At 40.3% G+C, this 21,906-nt stretch overlaps 1 protein-coding gene across 3 annotated transcripts in view; it reads right to left on the bottom strand.

The window, feature by feature from the left end:
• LOC111579929 (laminin subunit alpha-3) overlaps nt 1-21,906 on the bottom strand; it is a 61,338-nt gene that overhangs the window by 19,223 nt on the left and 20,209 nt on the right. For 2 of the 3 annotated variants that reach the window (XM_035955907.2, XM_023287459.3), the window contains exons 8-38: nt 21,591-21,709; nt 21,008-21,098; nt 19,758-19,889; nt 17,663-17,713; nt 17,493-17,540; nt 16,251-16,385; nt 15,472-15,606; nt 14,693-14,827; nt 14,374-14,426; nt 13,782-13,881; nt 12,864-12,916; nt 12,637-12,742; nt 11,182-11,281; nt 10,938-11,094; nt 10,219-10,357; nt 9,896-10,038; nt 9,624-9,727; nt 9,365-9,521; nt 8,869-9,032; nt 8,657-8,765; nt 8,470-8,567; nt 7,278-7,476; nt 6,971-7,097; nt 6,557-6,702; nt 5,965-6,080; nt 5,528-5,739; nt 3,324-3,528; nt 1,662-1,806; nt 1,415-1,555; nt 777-938; nt 53-154 (exon numbers count right to left, since the gene is read on the bottom strand). In XM_035955907.2, coding sequence (XP_035811800.2) covers nt 53-154; nt 777-938; nt 1,415-1,555; nt 1,662-1,806; nt 3,324-3,528; nt 5,528-5,739; nt 5,965-6,080; nt 6,557-6,702; nt 6,971-7,097; nt 7,278-7,476; nt 8,470-8,567; nt 8,657-8,765; nt 8,869-9,032; nt 9,365-9,521; nt 9,624-9,727; nt 9,896-10,038; nt 10,219-10,357; nt 10,938-11,094; nt 11,182-11,281; nt 12,637-12,742; nt 12,864-12,916; nt 13,782-13,881; nt 14,374-14,426; nt 14,693-14,827; nt 15,472-15,606; nt 16,251-16,385; nt 17,493-17,540; nt 17,663-17,713; nt 19,758-19,889; nt 21,008-21,098; nt 21,591-21,709 — 3,884 coding nt within the window. The remainder of the gene's footprint in view (nt 1-52; nt 155-776; nt 939-1,414; nt 1,556-1,661; nt 1,807-3,323; nt 3,529-5,527; nt 5,740-5,964; nt 6,081-6,556; nt 6,703-6,970; nt 7,098-7,277; nt 7,477-8,469; nt 8,568-8,656; nt 8,766-8,868; nt 9,033-9,364; nt 9,522-9,623; nt 9,728-9,895; nt 10,039-10,218; nt 10,358-10,937; nt 11,095-11,181; nt 11,282-12,636; nt 12,743-12,863; nt 12,917-13,781; nt 13,882-14,373; nt 14,427-14,692; nt 14,828-15,471; nt 15,607-16,250; nt 16,386-17,492; nt 17,541-17,662; nt 17,714-19,757; nt 19,890-21,007; nt 21,099-21,590; nt 21,710-21,906) is intronic. The other variant, XM_035955908.2, reaches the window with a different exon arrangement.

The following is a 21,906-nucleotide window of genomic DNA, read 5'->3' as shown; positions in this document are numbered from 1 at the left end:
TACTGAGCGAAGTAAAAGTTCTAAGAGTGGAAAAACTAGTGGCACTACATACATTCAGCACAACATCAGGTCTTCTGTCCATCAGAGTCATCCCCTCGCTGGGAATCCCAAAGGATTTGGACTGGTAGGTCAGGAAACCACCATAAGACGAAACCTACAAGAAAACAAGAAGACCAAAGTTGTATTAGTTAATTGGAAGAGACTGTTGGGTCTAGTAAAATAAACGATGTAGCGTAAAGGACAATTGTGAATTCATTCACACTGGGGATTTTTCAGTCAGAAAGTAATACTTAAAGTTATCACTTTCATCAGTTTAAATAGCATTTTACCTATTTTTTCCCAAATAATAACAAAAGCAAAAGTCATGCAATGTGAAGTGAATAAAATCTAAGTTAAGAAATATCAGGAAGGTACAGAACCAAAGCTAAAAAAAACACCTAAATGTCGATTAAAATACTCTATTCTAAAACTGGGACTTTGCACAACAATGGCAAGTGAAGTAGTCATGTACTAAACCAAAAAGTGAGTAGAATTTGAAAACTAAAACTCATTTTTATTTCAACATGAAAACAATGGTAAATAGGAAGTTCAGTTGTTAAATTATTAGAGCTTAACAATTATACTAGTGAGTAAAAAATAGAATTTTCTTTTTTTTCCAATGAAATAACTATAAAAATAATGTGATCCAGTATCTGTTTCTATACTTAAACATCAATACACATGTTCTGACAACAGCATTCTCATTTCCGTGATGTTTCCTTGCTGCAGGCACTCACCCGGTTTCCCAGGTAGGACGATGGTGCCACCCAGTGTAGCGTTTGAACTGTACCAGGAAGCTCCTGGATATCTGCAACCACTGTGTTACTGGCAGAGTTCAGAACAGAGACAACCTCCTCCTTGTCGGGGCTTTCCAAACGCCAGCCTCGCATCTCCACAAACTAATAACAGGGTATACGCAAGGGTGAATGTAGCTATATTTGGAGTTATTCCAAACACTTTTTGACAGAAGTGTTAGTGAATTATCAACAGACCAAGTACTAATTAGGATGAAGATCAGTGCACCAAGATTTGATAATGTCATAAAGAATGGCGTTAGGGCTATTCACAACACATAACTGAATGACTCCATGAGTTCATGCAGTAAATTTAGAGACATTACCAACAAAATACTACTAACAAAAGCTCTGAATACTTAAATTATAAATATCCCCAGATGCCAGTGAAGTTACCATGGCATGGTGTGCTGTGCCCTGCTATGAGCCTTATAGGTTCTTTTCCTGAGCAACACCCACATGCGCAGCTTTCACCAAACAAATGACATTCACCACAGGACTTCTACCAGCAAGGAAGCTCAGCAGGCATACAATTTCCAAAGGCATTCATAGGCATGCAGGGGCATGAAAAGCAAACACACCTTCCCCCTGCGTTTGCTGGAGCTCTGACACTGGTCAGTGGCTCCAAAGCAGAAGCAGCTGGTACACCCACGAGGGTTGGAGGGGTCAAAATAGAAGGAACCTTCCCGACAAGCATCGCACCTGATGCCAGCCACATTTCTCTAAAAACATGGCAGCAATGATAAAGAAGTCAGAACAAGAAAAGACAGAGAAAAATGAGTAGAGAGGAGTTGAAAACAAGTTTGAAACGTAATGAACTTAACTCACCTTGCAAAGACACTTGCCTGTATCTGGGTGGCACACATTGGATGTAACGCCACCTTGATTACAGTCACAAGGCACACAGTCAGGGAAGCGATAATAACCTGCAGCACAGCGGTCACACTGTCGCCCTCCAATCCTCGGCTTGCAACTGTGTGAAAACACACACACGTTATTTTTGTCACTGAAGACTTGCAACAAAAACTAAAACAGTCTTTGACAGGTTGACAGACAAATTCTGAGTTATGGCATTTGCTCATCCATGCCATTGCAACTTTTAAGTTTAGGTACTAAAAGGCAGCTGCACAAACTTTAAAAAATAATGTCATGAACAGCTGCTATTTATTAATGATGTTCATAAAAAGTGCATTATGTTGAGAAAAAAACTACATCAAATTCAAATTAATTTGTGACCACCTTTTTCCTTTAAAACAACCAATACCTCAATGTCCTACATGTATTTTCACATAGTTTTTCAAATTACTTGGCAGGTAGGTTGCTCCAAGCATTTTGGGGAATCTGTCACATTTTTCTGCCTCAGATGCTTCTGTCTCTTTGTGTAATCCCAGAATGACCAGAGGGGTGTACAACAAAGCGAGATGAATGTTTCACTGAGGTGTGCTGAGCCTAAAGCCAGAGTTTTCAGTGTTACAAAGGTCTTTTAATCTGAATGGATCATCTTTGTAACTTATGCTGTACAGCTAACTTCTGTTCAGAGTTTCAGATTTAAATCAGCTACAGTTCTTTTTCCGGTGATGTCCTCTAGGTGCAATAAATATTCTCAGCTGTGGGAATACATTATACATTAGAGCCGTACATTAGTAATGCCGCTTAATGAAGCCGAGCAATTGCAGTAACACAGACTGCATGTCTCGTCTTGCCATGGAAACCTACATACACTGACTTAGTTATGCAGAAAATGCATAAAAGAAGCTGTATGTTTGGGCTTCTTGTCATGTTGCACAACTAATCTGGGATTGACCAGATGCCAAACCTAAAACTTACACTTATGATCTGTCGATGACAGAAAAGAACATCTCAACTTCAGCATGACTTGACCGTGAACTAACACCTCGTTTATTCCATCTAGTGGTTTGGCGTCGTGTTTCACTGTCACCATTTGAAAATTCAGGCCTCGTGTTCCAGCTGTTATCTTCATTGGAGAACTAGTGCATGAAAAATTGGTATTGGCAAGGGACAGCCATTACTTGCACAGCTGTTCAATAGAGAAATTACACAATTGTGCAATTAAGAAGAATTAAGAGATTATATTATTAAGCATTAATGAATTTGAGCAACATTAATCATAGAGTGACATTTCAACTGTTTGGCAATCTACAGCAAATCTATAGTAAACAACAACTGGGTATAACTAATATTAAAAGAGACAACTTATGATTTAATTTGTTACTTACATGATGTGTACAGATTGAAATATTTTAACAAACACACAGGGTTGATGCTTAAAAGATAAGTCTTGGAGGCTGGCCTTTCTTCATGTCCAGTAGAGGGTACTTTCTATGTATTTTAAATGTATGTATAGAAGTTCTTTTCTTCTTCTGACATTTCTATATTTCTAATACACAAAAAGTGTATACTGAAAAAAAGTTTATTAGCTGAAACTACTAATATGATAAACTCTTTGTCTCCATGTAGGTTTCAACTCACCTGCACTGTCCAGTAATGTAGTCACACTGTGACCCGGCATTTACGTTTATGCCATTTGGAGAGCATTCACAGTTCTCGCAGCCCAGTAAAGGGTGGTAGCTGAAAGTCTGATTCTGACACACATCACAAGCCGGTCTGACAGTCTGAGGAGGGCAGATACAGCGTCCTGTCACTTCATCACACAGCCGGCGGCCGCATTCACATGCTAAAGAAAGAAGAGGAGGCAAAGCTAAAGGGAGCAAATACTGATTTAAGAAGAAAAAGTTTTGTAAATATTTATGTGGCTCGTGTGTGTATATTTTTTATTTTCTTGAGCAATATCCTGTAGGACAGACCTGGGCATCCTACGGCCCGCGGGCCACATCCGGCCCGCCGGATGACCCCGACTGGCCCGTATGAGGTCATTGGAAAATATCAAAAGTCAATGCAGATATATATCATCGCAATACATGCAAGCAATACGCCTGCATTGCTTTTATTTTGAAAGGTCTGCTAAGTTAACGTTTTTTCGCGCGTGCTTTCCGTACTTAGCATAGGGTTTATGCGCTGATTGGTTTGTTGGTCAGCTTCAGCCTCCAAGTATTTCTTCACTGAAGTCAGAGGTAAAGCTGTGGGCTAGTTTGTGGAGAACAGATCGCGGTGCTCAAGGATTATAATCTGAATCGACATTACGAGACCAAACATGCGGAGAAGTACAAACATTTGACTGAAGCAGAGCGGGGAGGATGTCTGAAGGTTTGCTAGCTAAACTGGTAAAGCAGCAATGACTTTATTTTACCAAAGCTCACATCAAGGGATGCAGCAGTCAAGACGAGTTTTCTAATATCCTACAAAATCGCCAAAAACAGTAAGCCATTCTCTGATGGAGAGTTTGTAAAAGAATGTCTGGTGGACTCTGTAGCGTTTATATGCCTGGAGAAGAAAGGAGCGTTCGTTAATGTGACCCTTAGGAGGCGAACCGTAACGAGGCGGGTGGAGAGCAGCGCCGAAAATCTGGAGCTTCAGCTGCACAACAAAGTGGACGATTTTGACGTTTTCTCCTTGTCTCTGGACGAGAGCTGTGATGTCTGTGACACAGCCCAGTTACTCATCTTTGTACGTGGACTAACAAAAAACCTTTGAGATGACGGAGGAGCTGTCAGCTGTGCAGCCAATGAAGGAACCACGACGGGGAGTGATTTATTCACTGAGGTAAATACATGCATAAACAAGCTGGGACTAAAATGGGAGAATTTGGTTGGTGTTACAACTGATGGCTGTCCAAATTTGACAGGGGAAAGTGTTGGACTTTTGAAACGGATGCAAGATAAAGTGACTGAAATAAACCCAGAACAGAAACTGATATTTTTGCATTGTATTATACATCAGGAGGTGCTGTGTAAGTCAGTGCTAAAAATCAACCACGTGACTGATGTTGTAGCTAAAGTAGTTAACTTCATCAGGGCAAGAGCATTGAATTACAGACAGTTTGTTGTCTTTTTGGAGGAGATGATAGTGAACATTGTGACCTTGGTGGCCAGACAGCTGTCAGATGGATCAGCCTGGGCAAGATGCTTAAACGAGTTTGGGATCTGAGAGCAGAGATTCAAGAGATGGGCATTGTACATCATTGTATTGTGTAATTTACTGTTTTTATTGAGATATATTGAACATTGCTGTAAGTGTAGTGGGGAGCTGTTGTCTTTCTTTATGCTTCACAGTCATCTTAATGTAGATTTAGAAAAACTGACAACACCTCATAGCGTTCATGATGAACAAAAACTGACATAAGGCAAGTTTCAAATCTCTGCCAGCTGATGGTCATATTGTTGTGGAATAAATTCTGAGTGATGGCTTACTTACCTCGCTTGTAAAAACAGTGACTGCTGAAAAGTAATTAAAGCACTTGGAAAATCAGTTTCACATTTTAAGTATGTCTTTATGATAGTAAATATCTACAACTCAATAGGCAGCAGTCATAGTTTGAATGAAAAAACAAAATCTTTCATTAAATAGTTGTGTTCTGTGTTCCACATTTTCATTATATCATTGTATTGTTTCATTTACTGTTTTTGTTGAGATATATACTGAGCAGAGCTTTTACGTGTATTGGTCCAGCCCTTAACAACCGTCAAAGTTTCTCATGTGGCCCCGTATGAAAATTAATTGCCCACCCCTGCTGTAGGGTATCCTCACATGCTTATACAAGTCAAATATTCACTTACGTCTGCAGTAGGGAAATCCATAGTATCCTGTGGCACATTTTGTGCACTGCCGCCCGATGACATGTTGCCTGCAGGGACATTGTCCTCCAGCTGGATCACAGACAGTCCCTGTGGAACCCGACTTGTCACAGTTGCAAGGCAGAGCTCCGTCATTATAAGCTGCTACAAGAGAGCGGGCTGAGTCTCTGCAGAACTGGGAAGAAGTCCTGGGGCTAAAAAGATTAAAGGAAATCTTTTAAATACAGATGTGGTTTTATACTGGATCATAACAGCTAGAGGGCACCATTTCCAAAAGCATCTGCTGTACTGAACAAACTGTAGATAAATGGAACTGGCACTGCTTAGAAAATACAATTCAGGAAAAGATTCATATCACATAATGTAATACAATTTTATTACATATATTATTTAGTTTCCATTGTATGGTGGATACCTACTCAATAAAGAACCCCTCTCCTCTGCATTGTTGAATGAAATCTGCAGATTTATCCAGTGGCTTCTCTTTCAGGAGCTCTGGAGTGTAAGTGTTATCAGGAACCAACAAGACATAATCCTACACAAGACACACACATATCAAGTGATAAACACACACAATCTCATACAAAAGTTCCAGTTTGGTTGGGTCTGAGCTATCTTGTAATGCTTCACAGAGTGATAAAACTAAGGATTTTAAGGGATTTTGCTATATTTTCTTGTTTGATCTTATCTGTAAAAGGAAAAGTAAGGCATGCTGAACAGCACACAAGCGAAACCCATCCTGCCCCCCCTGCCTCACACAGGCTGGAAGCTTAGCTTTTATAAAGCTGTAAGGGGCTGCCAGGTAGAACACAGTCCCTTCATTGTTGTTGTTGGGGATATGGCATAACACTGAGGAGAGAGGACGTCAGCCTGCTAAACTCTTATACAAAACACACACTTCCTCAATCGTAAGACTTTACAGAAGTACGTCCAATAAATGTGTCTGTTATTTTTCCAGTTTTTTTCTCATTTGACTTAAGGCAGTGTTTGAGACAGTTAAAAAACACTGACCAGGATTAGAGTCTTCATAGGTGGCACAGTCACAGAGATGGTGGGTGGCTGCCAGGAATTGTCAAAGTCAAGGGCAATGCGTCCATCAGCAATGACTACCATCCTGCAGCCTGAGACTGCAGGGCAGAATGTAGCATTTATCAAACCTGTAAGAAAAGGTATTTATAAAGTTAGGAAAACAAAGGAGAGAGGAGAATAGTGTAATTTCTCTCCATTTTAAAGTTATTTAGGGCAGTTGGTCCACATCTTTGATTGTCTTGTCACTTTATCTGCTCTTAGGGAGAATTGCAACCTCACTGAGATGGATTTTACAGTTACTGCCAAGGTGAACACATAATATCCAATGAGAGCCACTAACCCTTTTAATTCAATTTGATCAGACATGAATGAGCCCATTTTCTCCCACGCACTCACCCTTCCATTCACGTCCCGCATTTACTCGTACTTCCACAGGGAATGAGGTATGTTCAGGCTGGCGGTAATGGACCACCACTACATATCTGCCTGGGAGGGGCACCTTGGGAGTGAAACTGATCCCCGTCTGAAAAAAAAGTGAGGACAAAACTTGATAAAGTGTCAACCAGACAGGGTGACATTGTAAATGAATGTTATGACAGGGTGCACAGAATGTCTGGAGCACAAAGCAGCAGTTTCAGCTCCAGAACGGCTCGAATGATCTAACAAGCGGAGGAAGAGCAGAGTGTAGTTTTCACACTGATACCTGAGGGAATTTAAGCAGAGTCCCATCACTTTGAGGTTCACGGACAGGGAACAAGCCAGACTGTCGTCTCCGTCTCCAGTCCTCATTCTCTCTTTGTTGGAGAGCAGCAGCCGGCGTGGACAATAGCTGTCCGTCACGGGCCGCGTACAGAATCCAGGCTGAGGTGGGTTTATCGAACTGCCTCGGAACACAGTGCCGACTGGAAGCATTAAACAGCAGCAAGATATTTTACTTATAGCGCTTTCATGGTGGTTAAAATACTGAGTTAAAAGCTTAAAGCGACTTTAAGCATAGCAAGTCAGAGATTTTTAATAGAGATCTTTAATAATCCATTTTAAAATCCCTAAAATATTTCGACCATCACACTGTCTTGCATCAATGTGCAAAAAATAACATGATTCTAAGGTATAATAGATTTATAGGTTCACTATTTAGGTTGCAGATCCTTCATCTTCCTAATTCAAACTTATTTTAAATCTTTTAAATCCTTTAAACCTGCATTTCCCTCTTGGTGAAATCTTCTTTGACTTTCCAGATTTCAAAACTAAATTTGTACACAAATATTTAGACTATTTAGACTTCTAGTTGCTACTTTAAAACGAAACCTTAATATTCTGTTAATATGGAAGCAGAGTTTTGTGAAATACACAATGAGTCACAAAGTATTTGAGCAAACCGTACATCAAAATTAAACCTCTTATTTGCAACAGTTAACATTTTAGAGGCTCAAAAGCAAACAAAATTTAACGGCATTACTGCATTTATTTTTTTCTGCGCATATTTATTTGAGTTATTTGTGAGTTACGTCTTACGGCTCAACTTAACTGAAAGATCGACATTTTCTGTCAAGTCGGACCCAACTACTTATTTATTGACATGTTTCCCCTTTCTCCTACACTGTTCAAGATGAGTTATAACGTAAATGACAGAGCTGCACATTGACAGCTGTAAAAAGTGTAACATTTAACCTGGTCATTAGGTTGCAGAGTGAGAGTAGATTTAGAATGACAGAGTGAGAAACACAGAGCTTGACCCTGAGTTCAGCGTCAGGTAAGTGACCTTGCCCAGATGGAGGAATGCATTCAGTTCCACCTGGAAAACAGCTGTGTGTCTCTGTTTTCCAAAACAACTATGAAACACAGGCATGCAGTCCAGCATCTAGCAGTTCTTAATCTGCAGTGTATACACTTACCTGTCCTCAGTGAAGCGACCATGAGTGGAGACACACAGCACCTTGGGCTCTACATACTCAGTGGAGAACTCTTCTGAAGGCACTGCGTACACTTTATACTACAGAGAGAGTCAAACTTGCATTAAATCTCATGCTGCTGCCTAGATTTTGAGGAGTTATAAATATCTTGTGGAAACATCCCCCTCACCAGAAGGAACGATGTAGTGGAGGTTTGCAGAAGAACTTCTGTTTTATGAGTAAGCTCCAGCACTGCCACTTGATTTCTGCTGTCCACTGCCACACTCCGGCACAAATTGCTGCATGAGAAAAACAAACACATGCCACAACTTGCTGGCTCCAGGGCACTGTTATTTTCACATAAGGTAAAAGCCGTGTGAAAGCTGAAGCAGCGAATCTCACCTAAGGGCACAACTGTAAACGTTGGCTCTGGCAGGGATCTGGCCCCCTGACTGACCACTGATGAGTATGTTGACATTCTGGACAGTGTCCGCCTCGCTGGCATACTCCAGAACAAGAGCGTATGGGCCAGGACGAGGCACACGCAGGCTGAGTTGGAGCTGCGACTACAGGACACACAACATATGTTTTAAGGAAGACTTTTAGGGATTTTAAGTTAATGAAACTGAGCTCCATGAAAACAGCCACAAAATTAAGGGAGGTAAAAAGTAATTAATAAATCATTGTATAATTTCATGTTAAAGCACTCATTTACACATTTATCTCTAGCTATCTGGAAAGCAATTCCAGTATATTGCTTCTGAAACTAAAAGTTTAATCACATGGCTTTATTTCGGACTTTGGAACAGCTGATGGAACATTGCCTGATGACCTCAATCTGTTTTATAGCTCAGCGTGCAAAAAGTTTATACCTTAACAGTGATTGTTTATACCGAACCTGTCTTCCATTGAGAGCAGCCATTTCAGGGTGATCTGGGGTGGGACGGTGCACTCGAGCCTGCCTCTTCCTGCGCCCACTTCGGCTGGTGAATTTTCCCTGTGAGCCCAGTGCAGAGCTGAATCCATCCAGAGCTATGTGCTTATACAAGAGACAGCTGAGACACATATGAAGAGACAACATAAGGGATTACAGGCTTCCTACAAATTATACTTAAAGCAAAAAATATGGATCAAAAATGCTGAAAAGAGCATTTTACTTTGCATCCGTGTTTGAGGTGGGTAAGTATGTGCAGGGCTCCGTGATCTTTTCTTGCAGCAGTGGTGCCTCATAGTAATCTTGGGGCAGCAGCACTAAATAGTCCTAATCAAGGAGAATGAGTGGTGCATGTCAGTTGTCAATCTCTTGCACTTTTACAGTTTTTTCCATAAGTAATGACACATAGAAAAATAAGAATTTACACAGGAGCAGTCTAATTTTTGTTTTTTCAACTTTTTACAACTTCTTTCCGGTGTCTTCCTATAAACTCACCAAAAGAACCCCCTCTGCCTTTATGTGAATGAGCCATTTCCCAGGGGTCAACGCAAAGGGCTCAGCGAAGCCCTCTCCCGGGACAGTGAGGAAGGATGGGGAGGGACTCGGAGGGAATATTACTTCTTTGCTCTGATCTGACCCTGCAGAGCACCAAGCACAGATGGTCATAGTGTGACACATTCACTGAAGGAATCTGCGAGCACTAAGACCATGCACCGGCTTACATATTAATGTCATGAAGGAAATGTCTGCTTTAATGATGGATTAGATTTGATAGATGGATGGTGAAAGAGCTGGTTCAATGTCAGAGGCAGCCTTACCTGCAGTGCCTCTGTTATTGGTAGCCTTGATGCTACCAGTCACACTGCTGCTGCTGGGGTTAATGAACCGCATAACCACACGGAATATGTGCTGCCTCCCGTCTTTCGGATCAACATGCACTGTTACTCTGACTTCACTCTGCAGGGAGGACAGTGACATACAGCTGACTGCAATGGCACAGGTTTAAGTAGACGATGAAGGTTAAGAGAAAGGTGAAAAATCATGTCACGTGGGCAGAGAGGCGAAGCAAATAGAGCGGGTTAATCGTCAAGGCAGCAAGCAAGGCGAAGAAAGTAAATTATAGCCGAAGCAAAGCAGGCCCTTCACTTACAGTCACAGCACGACTGAAAGTCAGCTTTGTCCACCACCAAGATCCACGCTCTCACTCGTGCTCTCCCCTTATGTTGGGGGGTGGAGTAGCGCAATACAATATGGAAAGGTCCAGGAAAGTCAGGGGTAAGCATTAGGATCACCTCTGGCTGAAGAGAGAGAGTGTTAGTTCTAAGAGAGCTTGTGTGCACATTCACGCATCAGCACTGAAATAACCGGAGGCTGTGTGCTTCAAGGAGGATCATTTGTGCAGTGGCAAAAGCAAAAGAGTCATGGTGGTATCAGAGTAGACTGAAAAGAGAAATTTGGCAGATAGCTCACAAAAATCACCTTCAGTGATCACATCTCTGTATTCAGTCTATCAAAGCACTAATGAAAAAAGACAAACCTGTGCAGGAGACATTACAGCGTAGCCTCTCCAGCTGAAATCGGGGAACTCCTGGGGGCTGTAACCAAAGCGTACAGGTCTGGCATTTGGTGTGGTGCCATCCTCCACCTCAAACTTCAGTTGGTGCAGCGTGGGAAAGTAGTAGCTTTGTGCTGGCCTAATGAGTGACGGAGAAAAAAATTAAAGGATTTATTTTATTCATTTTAACCTTAATGCTTTATAACATAAACGAGCCATGTCTTACTCTGTGCATTTCTGGCCAATTACGTTCTTCCGACACTGACATTGTCCTGACACCTCATTGCATCCCATCCCAGTGGCACCACCTACATCACACTGGCAACCTGTGTGAGGAGGAAAGAGGGGAAAATAAAAACTCATATTGTTATTTTGTGAGCGGCATAAAGAGACTGCAACTAGCATTTTATTATACAGCCCTGTGTTCCAGATAGTTAAATAAATGAATGATAAACAAATTAACCTTGTACTTTGAAAATCAATTAATTCCCATAGGTACTCAGCAACCCTTGACAGTTCTAGTGTCTAACGGTTCTAGTTAAGGTACTGTAAAGTGTCTTCCTGGCCTGGTCTAGCTGCTGCTTGATCATTTTTAAAAAAAAAAAAAAAAATTTTTATTGTCATTAAATACTTTACCAAGATACACATTTATTTTCAGCAGCTTCCATCAAATTTAAAATTATCACTGATAAAGATGAGTATTTTTCAGTCTTCACAATAGTTCTCAACAGCAGTACCATTCACATAAAGAAGGATCAAAGGTCAGATTAAACATAGAGAGTGGAATATTTGTATTCCCCTTATGGGGGTGAGAGTCCTTCCTCCGAGTGCCTAGTCACTGTATTTTCGAGCATTAGAAACTTCTCCCAGTCACTTCCTAGGTTTTTCTGCCAAAAACTCCACCATGCTCCTAGTTTCTGCAGTCCACACAACAATTGCTTCCCTCTCTGACTAATCTCATTACTGGTGCACTAGTGTGGGAATGTCAGACATGAGATTTAAAACTCCTGTATACTGTGAAATACAGAACAATTCACCTGGCGCTGATTAGTCAAATCAGCATTGTGTTAACTTGTTGGGCTTGAATGTCATGGATGTACACTACCATTCAAAAGTTTGGGGTCACTTAGAAATGTCCTTATTTTTGTAAGAAAAGCAGTTAGATAATAGCAGTAAGAAAAGCATGAAGATAACATTAAATGAATCAGAAATACAGCCTAGACATTGTTAATGTGGTAAATGACTATTCTAGCTGGAAACAGCTGATTTTTAATGGAATATCTCCATAGGGGTACAGAGGAACATTTCCAGCAACCATCACTCCTGTGTTCTAATGCTACATTGTGTTAGCTAATGGTGTTGAAAGGCTAATTGATGATTAGAAAACCCTTGTGCAATTACATTAGCACATGAATAAACTGTGAGTTTTCATGGAAAACGTGAAATTGCCGAGGTGACCTTAAACTTATGAACAGTAGTGTACATTTATATTTAAAACTCATGAGCTCTTGTTTTCAATTTTCAACTCATGCAGCTTCATGCATAAGCCTTTGTACTGAGCCTTTCTCATTGTATAATCAAAATCATTTAAAAAAACAGATGAATTTGCTCATCTGCTGTAACAGCATAGTAATATGTAAGTAAGATAATGATGGAATTTTGGTACAGAAGAATATTTTACCTTGACAACCAAAATAGTTCTTTTTCTGCAGCAGGAAGTATCCATCCTTGCAGGTGTCACATGCATGTCCACATGCATTAGGCTTACAGTGACACTGTCCGCTTTTCTAGACAAACAGGCAATCAAGAGAAAAGCAATATTTGAAAAGTCTGGTTAAGAAGTCAAAACTCTCTGACATCACTACAACACCGTTTGGTTTAATAATCAGCAGAGATAAAAATATTCACCTGTTCACATTCTCCAACACCACTCAGAGTCCCTTTCAGATCACACCGACACTCTGTGATGAGAGAGAAAGACAGAGAGGAGCAAGGTTATGAAAATGTAACAGAGGATCTGCAGTGAATAGACTCTGATTACAGGATTTTCTAACAGTGAATCACAACAACACAAAAACCCTCCAATCTTTCCGCGATCTGCACATCAAAGGTCCAGAGGAGCTTTTCAGCCACAGCTTGTCATCAACCCAGTAACATAAAAAAAAAATGCCTTAATGTCCAGCCACAGTCAACCAAAGGCATTCTTGGGATATTAAAACACTTTTCCCCTGTTCTTGTGTCTTCAGGCATTGCAGTAGTGATAAAATTCTTGCAACAGAGCAGAACTGTAACATAAGACAGATATCTGGACAAAGCCTGGAACTGTTCTCTCACCGGCTCTATAATGGGATCCAAATTATTATTCCAATACTGAGGGTTCTCGGTTGATTTAGACGGAGATAGGTTTTTGTAAGTTTAGAAGAGGAACAAGGTCCAGAGGCGCTGTTTCTAACATGCCACCGGATACTTATTACTGTGTGGTCACAGCATGAAATCTCACACTGTGAGCAGTTAACAGGAATTTGCTTGTGTGATGTGTTATTCTTCATTTCCCCCCTGAGGGACAGGAAGGCAGATCCGGCCTTGTTGACAGGGGTATGTTGACATATCCACTGGGTAAAAGAGGCCAAGACCCATATCAGAACCTTGTCAGCTTGCTACTGGCAATTTAACATTCTGGAGAAGAAATGGGTCAGTGATCAGAATTAGGAGGAAAAAATGAGACCGAGGCACTTCTGGCTGACAGGAGGCCAACTAAGTGTATTTCCTTAATTTCTTTATAAATTAACTCAGTTAAGTTATCTTGATTTATTTATATTTACTTACCTATACAGCCACGAGGGTTGTCTGTAGCTAGATTCCAGTAGAGTGGTTTACACCTGTCGCAAAGAGTTCCCTCTACATTTGGAAGGCAGCGGCAGGAGCCCTGAAACAACAGATAAGGAATCTGTGAATTCTTGTGACTGCTAGCCTCTGTTGTAGCCTGCTTATATTTGTTTACCAGATCAAATCAGTCGCAAGTGCCTGCATATTGTACAGGTCTTCTGGATGACTGGAAATTGGCAGCTTCTATTTCTTTCTTTCAAACATTGTTTACGTTCCAAAATAAAAGGCAGAAAGTGACTTTCCAGAAACATGAAATAGCTGAGCGTTACTCCGTGTTGTTGTTTTTATTCTTCAAAATGGAAGGAAGTCTCTTTTCCTTTATTAATTACCTTTACGTGTCATGGGAAAAACACTTCCTGGGAAAAGCTGGATGACGTTCAGCAGTGTTATCAGTAAATGATTGTTACTCTGTAAATCCACACCCAGTCCTAGATTTAGACTGTAACTCCTCTTGTTATCAAGACCATTAAAAACATGATCAAGGTGGGGATATAATACATATAAAATAAACGTTTATTAAAGAGTGGCTTACTGTTTGAGGATCTGAGATCTCAGTTCCTGCTGTATTGCAGGCACTGATGGAAGCTGGAAGAGCAAAAAGAACACACAATAAATCCTTTTTTTTTCTTAAATAAATAAATAAATGTAATCATATGGTACAAAATAGTCAAATATTTTACATCAACACAGAAAATATCATCAAATTTTTAATAACTTTAGAATGTTACTGAATTCTACGAAAAGGACACACCACATTCAACGTTATTGGTTTACATCTAACTGCAGCTTCTGTCTGTCTCTGTCTGAAAATGACAGTTTTTTAAAAGTGTGATGGTGTCCGATGTGGTTACCTGAACACTGGGGGAACCTGAGTCCAGATGCACAACGGTCACACTGCTGGCCCACCACACCTGGTAGACACAGGCACTGACCAGATACTGGGTTGCATATTGTGCCATATGAGCCTTCCTGTGAACACTGGCAAGCTGGAGACAGCAAACAAGTGGAAATAAGAACTTCTGATATGAAAAACACGATAATAATAATAATAGCAAGAAGAAAAAAATATTATTTCCTATAGCACTTTACTGTAAAACTGGAGTTACAGGGTGCTTTACAATACAATAACATACACAAAACATCAGATAAAACATTAAAAGAGGACAGTAAAACACGAGCAAAGACAATGCAATCATAAAAAGAGCAATAACAAAGCATCAGAGGAAGAATTTAATGCTATATAAATGCTCGTCTGTAAGCTTGGTCTTGAGATGAGCTTTTCTATTTTAGGAATTACATTTCCTTAAGTGAGTCCCAGTTGTCTATTCTTGGGAATATGATTCCATACAAGGAAAAACTGCATATATGTCACATATTTCAGCTCTCTGAGAAACATTGTGTCGTGCAGATTGCATTAAGGAAGTCTATGCAGATGACAAATTTACAGGATGCTGTGGGAGAATGGGTTTGTTTGCTTCAGAGTCATGAGAAGAGGGCACAGAAGATCCAAGTGAAGCCAGAAGCTACGTTTTTTTCTACCAGCGCTCCGGTCAGCAGAGGTCACATGCAACCAACTGGTTTATCTATCTTAGTTACACTTGTGGACATAAGAGGGCTCAGACCCACTCACCAGCACAGTCTGGATATCCATAGTAGCCTGGTGCACATTCATCACACTCCCGTCCACCGTAGTTGGGGAGGCAAATACACTGACCGTTTGGACTGCACACCCTGTCAGCTACACCAGAGCCATCACACAGACACTCTGAGGGGAAGGAGGAAATAATGATAGTTTATTTTGCTGTTATAGAAGTACATGATTCCTCAAAATTTAAATAAAAGAATCATACTTAGAAACTACTTTAAAATATACATTTTAATGCAGAAAATGTGCACATGAAATGATTTGCAATGTCAGCAGATAAGAAATAACTTAATAGTAATACAACATACACACTACACTTTAAGTTTGTTAAACATGAGGATTCTATAAGATTACTGACTTGTCTGAGCTTCACAGGAACATCTAAGGTTTAAAGACTAAAGTTAGACTTTAAACTGGCAAAAAAAAGGCCTTTTCTTTTCAGTGTACTTGCTTCAGAAACTACTGCAGGCTGGTCCATGCAGACAAAAGGACACTTCTGTGAAACAATACAGCACAAGTTTACTGGACAAACTATTCCAATTCTTTGCCCACCAATCCCTATTGTGTAATTGTCCACAATTAGTTCAAAATACCTCCATTGGTCATACTGGCATGTGAAAACTTACTTACTTCTCTGGTTTGTTGCCTTTGTTTATGTCTGCACTGCAACAGTTTTTGGTCATTTCTCGTAACCTTAGTACGAGTTTGGATATTTTCCAGTCTGTGAGGGGTGAATGTTCATGTGTGTGGTCATTCTCTCTCACCCTGGCAGTTTGGGAAGGAGTGGTATCCAGGTCGACAGCGGTCACACCGCTCCCCTTCCACATCCTGACGGCACAGGCAGCGTCCTGAAGCATCGCACACCCCGTACGCTGTCCCTCTGTAGTCACAAATACACGCTGTGCACAAACACATTGGAAATGTTTATTTTAACAATTAAAGCAAACAAATTCAATCCTAACTGATAGAAATTCAAATGAGTAACCCTGATGAACTATTAAGTCTGCTTATAAATGAGTCGGGGCCTTTTCTTTCCTTCACCGTGACAACAAAGAATGACTAATACTTTTGTATTAAAGCCACACTGGTGCCCATGTCTTGCCAAGCCTCGCCTGGTATTGGTATGTGAATAGACTTGGCACTAAGACAGGACATCCACCAGAAACACTGCCACGGTTTTCTTTGCCTCTGAGCAGTTCCCAAACATTAAAATCAGCTTTTGAAAGGCTGCTGATGAAAATCCTTCACAGTCAGTTCACTGGATGAAAGACAAGCTCTGGAGTAAATGGAAAGTTATTTTTTGTTTACATTTTCAATCAAATCAGATTACAGAAAAATGCGAGGGCTGAAGGTCCTCGTTTTAATAGAAATGCCATATTACTAATAATGAGTTTCCCAGCATGAAAGAAACCAGAAAAGGGAATTTAGAGCAGAGGCCTAATTTTAGACTGGCAAGTTCAGACTGAACAGTCCCAAATGACTATTGTAGTCATGAGAGGACAGAGATCAGCTGAACTTAAATCCCCACTGACGGAAAAGAGAAGTTGAGACGTTGAGATGTTATGCTGAACAATTGGATGTCATCTTCTGTCTCTGTGCATGTTTTTGCATTATACCAATATCTTCCCATCCTAATAAACCCAAACATAATATTCGCCAGGTTTTACAAGGTCTAGAAACATGACCTAACCTTTGTATACATTAAGCCTTCACTCATCTGACCTCCACCATATGTTTGTTAACCTTTATCTCTACAGAAGACCAAATCAGACTGAGTGGCACCTTACATGGTCCTCTACAGTCCCTCCTAAAAGCCTAGTCTCTTGCAAATAAATGTGACTCTAGTGACAAAAAAGCCAGTAAGTGCCCTGTAAAGAGGCTTTTCAAAGGACACAGTATCAACAGAGTTTTTGTAGATACAGCAAATGCAAATGAGACGAAGCATTAACAGCAGTTAACATAGCTCAGACATGAAAACAGCACGTATCAGGCCTAATCGCACTCACGCTGACAGCTGGGAGAGCCGAAATACCCTGGAGGGCAGGCAGCGGGTACTATACAGAGAGGGGAAAAAAGGACAAGAGATTGCAATAACATTTTAAACGACTGTTTAAAAGATGTCTGTCAAGCTAAGCTGTGATATGACACATTGCAAAATTGTGTTTACTGAACTCACCCACAATTGGACCTGCTGGGGATTTGGTGGTCGTCGGGTTCACTGGATACCCTGATTGCAAAAGAGAGGCACGAAATTAAGACCTCCAGAGATGAAAGTGTGAGCAAGTGAAACCTCATATGTCAGGTTTATTTATTGCAGAGAAGAATTGCTTTCAGCGCAAGAACTGAAATCAACTTAGCGAAGGAATGTAAAAACATCAGCAGACTTGACAAGTAAAATCTGTTCATTATTGAGTTTCACAGGTGCTGGAGGGCAGATTTTGGTACCATTGGACAGACTGTTGCCCCTGTTTATCATACATACTTAAAAGTGACATTAGTCCTCTAATCTAACTTTAATGAGGCAGTTAAACTTCCTTTTAACTGCTTTGGGGTCTGCACACTCAGAGTTTTGCTGGACCCAGTGTGTTGGTGACCATGACCATCATCTCAAGGTTGCTAAATTTAGCTAGTGTCATAAAACTTTAGATAATCAAATAAAACGTGGAGGTGCACAATGGTTTGGTGCATAGAATTTGCATGTTCTCCCTGTGCATGCATGAGTTTTCACCAGGTTCTCTGGCTTCCTCCCACAGTCCAAAAACATGCTGAGGTTAACTGGTAACTCTAAACTGTCTGTAGGTGTGAATGTGAGTGTGATTGTTTGTCTGTATATGTAGACCTGTGATAGACTGGTGACCTGTCCAGGGTGACCCCTGTCTTCACCCTAAGTCGGCTGGGATAGACTCCAGCACCCCCACGACGCTAATGAGGATTAAGCTGTGTAGAGATGATGGACAGATGGAAATACTTTTGTGTAACACACCGGCTTGATGCACTTTGCTAACTTTATGTACATGTGCTACTGTTACACCATGTTTGCAAAGTTACCAGTATGCTGTGATTGTCAGTTATGGCCACAGTAGTCTTTAAAAGCAAACGTTACAAAGTTCTATTCTAAATGTTCACCTACAAGAAGCTGCACGTTTTTCATATAGTGACACAAAACCGCAGAGAAGCTTCTCCTGAATCCCAGACAGCCTCCTGTTTAATCTAGTTTGTATTTGCTAGCAGGCAGGGCGATAAGAGACCTTGTTTTAATAACTGTGAGTCATAAATCTTTCGCTAATAAAATGCAAATGAAATGTAAGTTAATGACATAAGAAACAGCATACCTCAGGCAGGTCTACAGGCTACAGATCTGTTTTATACAATTAAAATTTTGCATAATACCACAGGTTAAAGTTTGACGATTAGAGACAAATATATGTAAATCTTTACATGGATTTGATGCCTTTCTGTAATCACTTGGACAAGTTTCCAATTAAATGAGAACAAAATTAAATTAAAATATGACTATCCCCCTGCAAAAGCATGTAAATGTCTGTTTGACTTATATGAAAATTCCAGGAACACAGAACATTAATGCTGTAAAAGACAGATGTCAATCATACAGAGAAAAAACACTGAATGAAAAAACTAAATTACTTAAACAGATGAAAGATGACTGACTGGGTGGCTTATCTCAACGTCCTCACAGACTTCTGAGTCTGGATCCAGATCAGATGAATAAGATAATACGGGGAAATTCTCTTTGCACGTCTAATATCTGTGTCTATTTATTTAGATATAGATATGGCATTTGAGATATGAAAGCATGTGCATACATTGTCCCACGTGTAGCCCTGCAGCATTAAAGGATTACCTCTTTTAAATAAGCCTTCCCCCACGACAAAAACTACCTTCAGGATGAAAACTGACAAACTCAAGCATGAAAGGCTAAAAGAGGTGAGCACAAACCGATTCCAGCAATCAGAGGGTGGGTTCATTTTCACCTGACTGCGTTTAAATTGACACACTGAGCACGTAGTGCAGTTTTCCCTGTCAGCCAAGGCTAAAAAAACCATCAGAAAATTAACTGCACCTTTATTTCGCTCTGCTTTTACTTACAGTTATCCCAATGTGATTCAGGCCATATGACTTAGAAGCTTGGTACAGCAGAATAATATGTTTAGCATCATATGTGTTCCAACTGCCCCTTTCTTTATTTTCCGAACCATAATGAATCAAATTCACATCCAGCATGTGGAGTGTTTAAGCAAAACGAAACTTACGAATGCAGTCAGGGTAGTAATAGTATCCATCAGCACAGCGATTGCAGCTTTCTCCAGCAAACTGTGGCTTGCAGATACACCTTCCAGAACCCATTTCACAGCCGGCTGTAGTCCTTTCATCACAGCTGCAGGCTAGTACGTGTCACATTTTTTTTTACGAAAAATACATTTAAATAAATAACAGTGACCACGTTAAGACATGCACATCAACTACATGACACAGAAAGAACTGACTGCAGATATTTTCTGTACGTAACATAAAGTCTCAATAACAACAACAGAAAGCTTTTGACCATCTTTCATGTCAAAATGAGAGAACTTAAAAGCAGATAATGATGAACATTTACTGACTCCGAACACCTTCCGCTGCTAAGCTGACTTAATTGAGTTTGCGGATTTTATGGTTTACTTTTCAAAGCGCTCAGGGCAACCAGTTTAATTCCACTGCTTTGTAATGTCCAAACACAACTGGCAGCTATTTATACCACTAGGACCAGTCATGGACCATTAAAGTAATGTAAACAATGGCAGAGCCCAGTTTAGCGTGAATACAAGCACTGGTGCCAGCGGTGCTTGTGCATTGGTGCCATTTGAGTCAGTCTAAAACAAGATGCTAATGCCGTCTTTGAATAAATCTCTGTTTTGGCTTCACTCGTTAGTCATACACTGACTGTAGGTCAAATACCTACATGGTGAGACATTACTTGGTTTTTAATCTATCTGGTGTTTTATCCTGCAAACTCTTTGCAATATGCTTTCATTGCATTAATTAGAGCAGCTGCAAAAACTGATTTGAATTGGTGTATAAAAGATCATGTTGATGCAGAGATCACAAAATGGCAATCCATGTTCGTCTTTCCTGTTAGTGCAAGTCACCACAGCAGTATGTTTGACAAGATGTTCTACACGTGATGCTATTTTCACTCTAACTTGTTGAGCAAATAAAAACCAGACTGCAGTACTCACATCTGAATCACAAAAGACATTTCAGTCCAAAGCCAACCACAATATAAATAAAACTGAATAATAAAAAAAATGCCCAAACAATAAAGCAAATCAGTGAACTCTTAAACTTTTTGACACAAATAAGCATGCACACATTGCCAACATTTCTTCCCACCGATTCCAAAATAGTCATCCAACACCCACTTCCTTGCCAAGCAAAGTTCTCAAAAAAAAGAAAATGGTATTTAGAGTTTATAATTGGGCATCTTATTGTTGGCAAGGTAAAGAAATACAAAGTAACTCACGTGTACATCCTGTGGGAGATTCAGGAGGTACTCCGAATGGTCTGTAGAAGCCTTCAAGGCATTTCTCACAGTTCACTCCAGCCGTGTTGTGCTAAAGAACAATAGAAAAATCAAGTTTGACCCACACAAACTAAACTAAATGAACACAGGCGTCCAATAGAAAACACAGGTGGATGATCACAAGACTCCTCTTTGTTCCATACAGTAGGATCTGTAGTTGCTGGCATTACATCACTGTATTTGGAGAGAATACAACACTTGGATATACTTTCTGCATATGTATCATATTCCATAGCATACCATATTAATATAGCACTCAGTATGACTTTATTTTGGACATTTTTTTTTCAAAAAGACACAGAATTAATTTCTTCGAAAAATAAAAGGACAGTGGATTAATGAAAGAGTTTATTTGCACAGGTTGTATAGTAAATGATGCCATATCCAATGCTCCACAGAGGACTTTATTCACATATACACATGCAACATGGAATTTTCTTGATCGTCTTCATACTCCCTCCACTACTACAGCCACACATATGCACACACAAGAATCAGTTTAGACTTGATATGAATTTCATACCTGGCAGTTGATGCACACTCCTCCTCCGTCATACCTGCCGAAGGTGTCTAAACTTGCTCCCATTTTTTCCACCTCTGGGTCATAATAACAGTCAAAGGCATGGGAGAAACACTGGCAGGCTGAGGAGGAAAACCCCGAGACAGACACACACACACAGATTTATTCTATCCACTCAGCAAATTACCTCTGACTCCCTGGTCTGTATTTAAGCACTTTAAGCTGCTCACTCTTCAAAAAGGAGTTATAAGTCTGGTTGTTAAGTATTTAAAGAAACTATAAAATCCAAACTAAACACGACAGTACATCCTCTTCCTGT

This window comes from Amphiprion ocellaris, chromosome 10 (assembly GCF_022539595.1).
Source record: "Amphiprion ocellaris isolate individual 3 ecotype Okinawa chromosome 10, ASM2253959v1, whole genome shotgun sequence".
Classification (NCBI taxonomy): Eukaryota; Metazoa; Chordata; class Actinopteri; family Pomacentridae; genus Amphiprion; species Amphiprion ocellaris.
The sequence above is the reverse complement of the archived record's forward strand: the minus strand, read 5'-3'. Positions and strand labels throughout refer to the sequence as shown.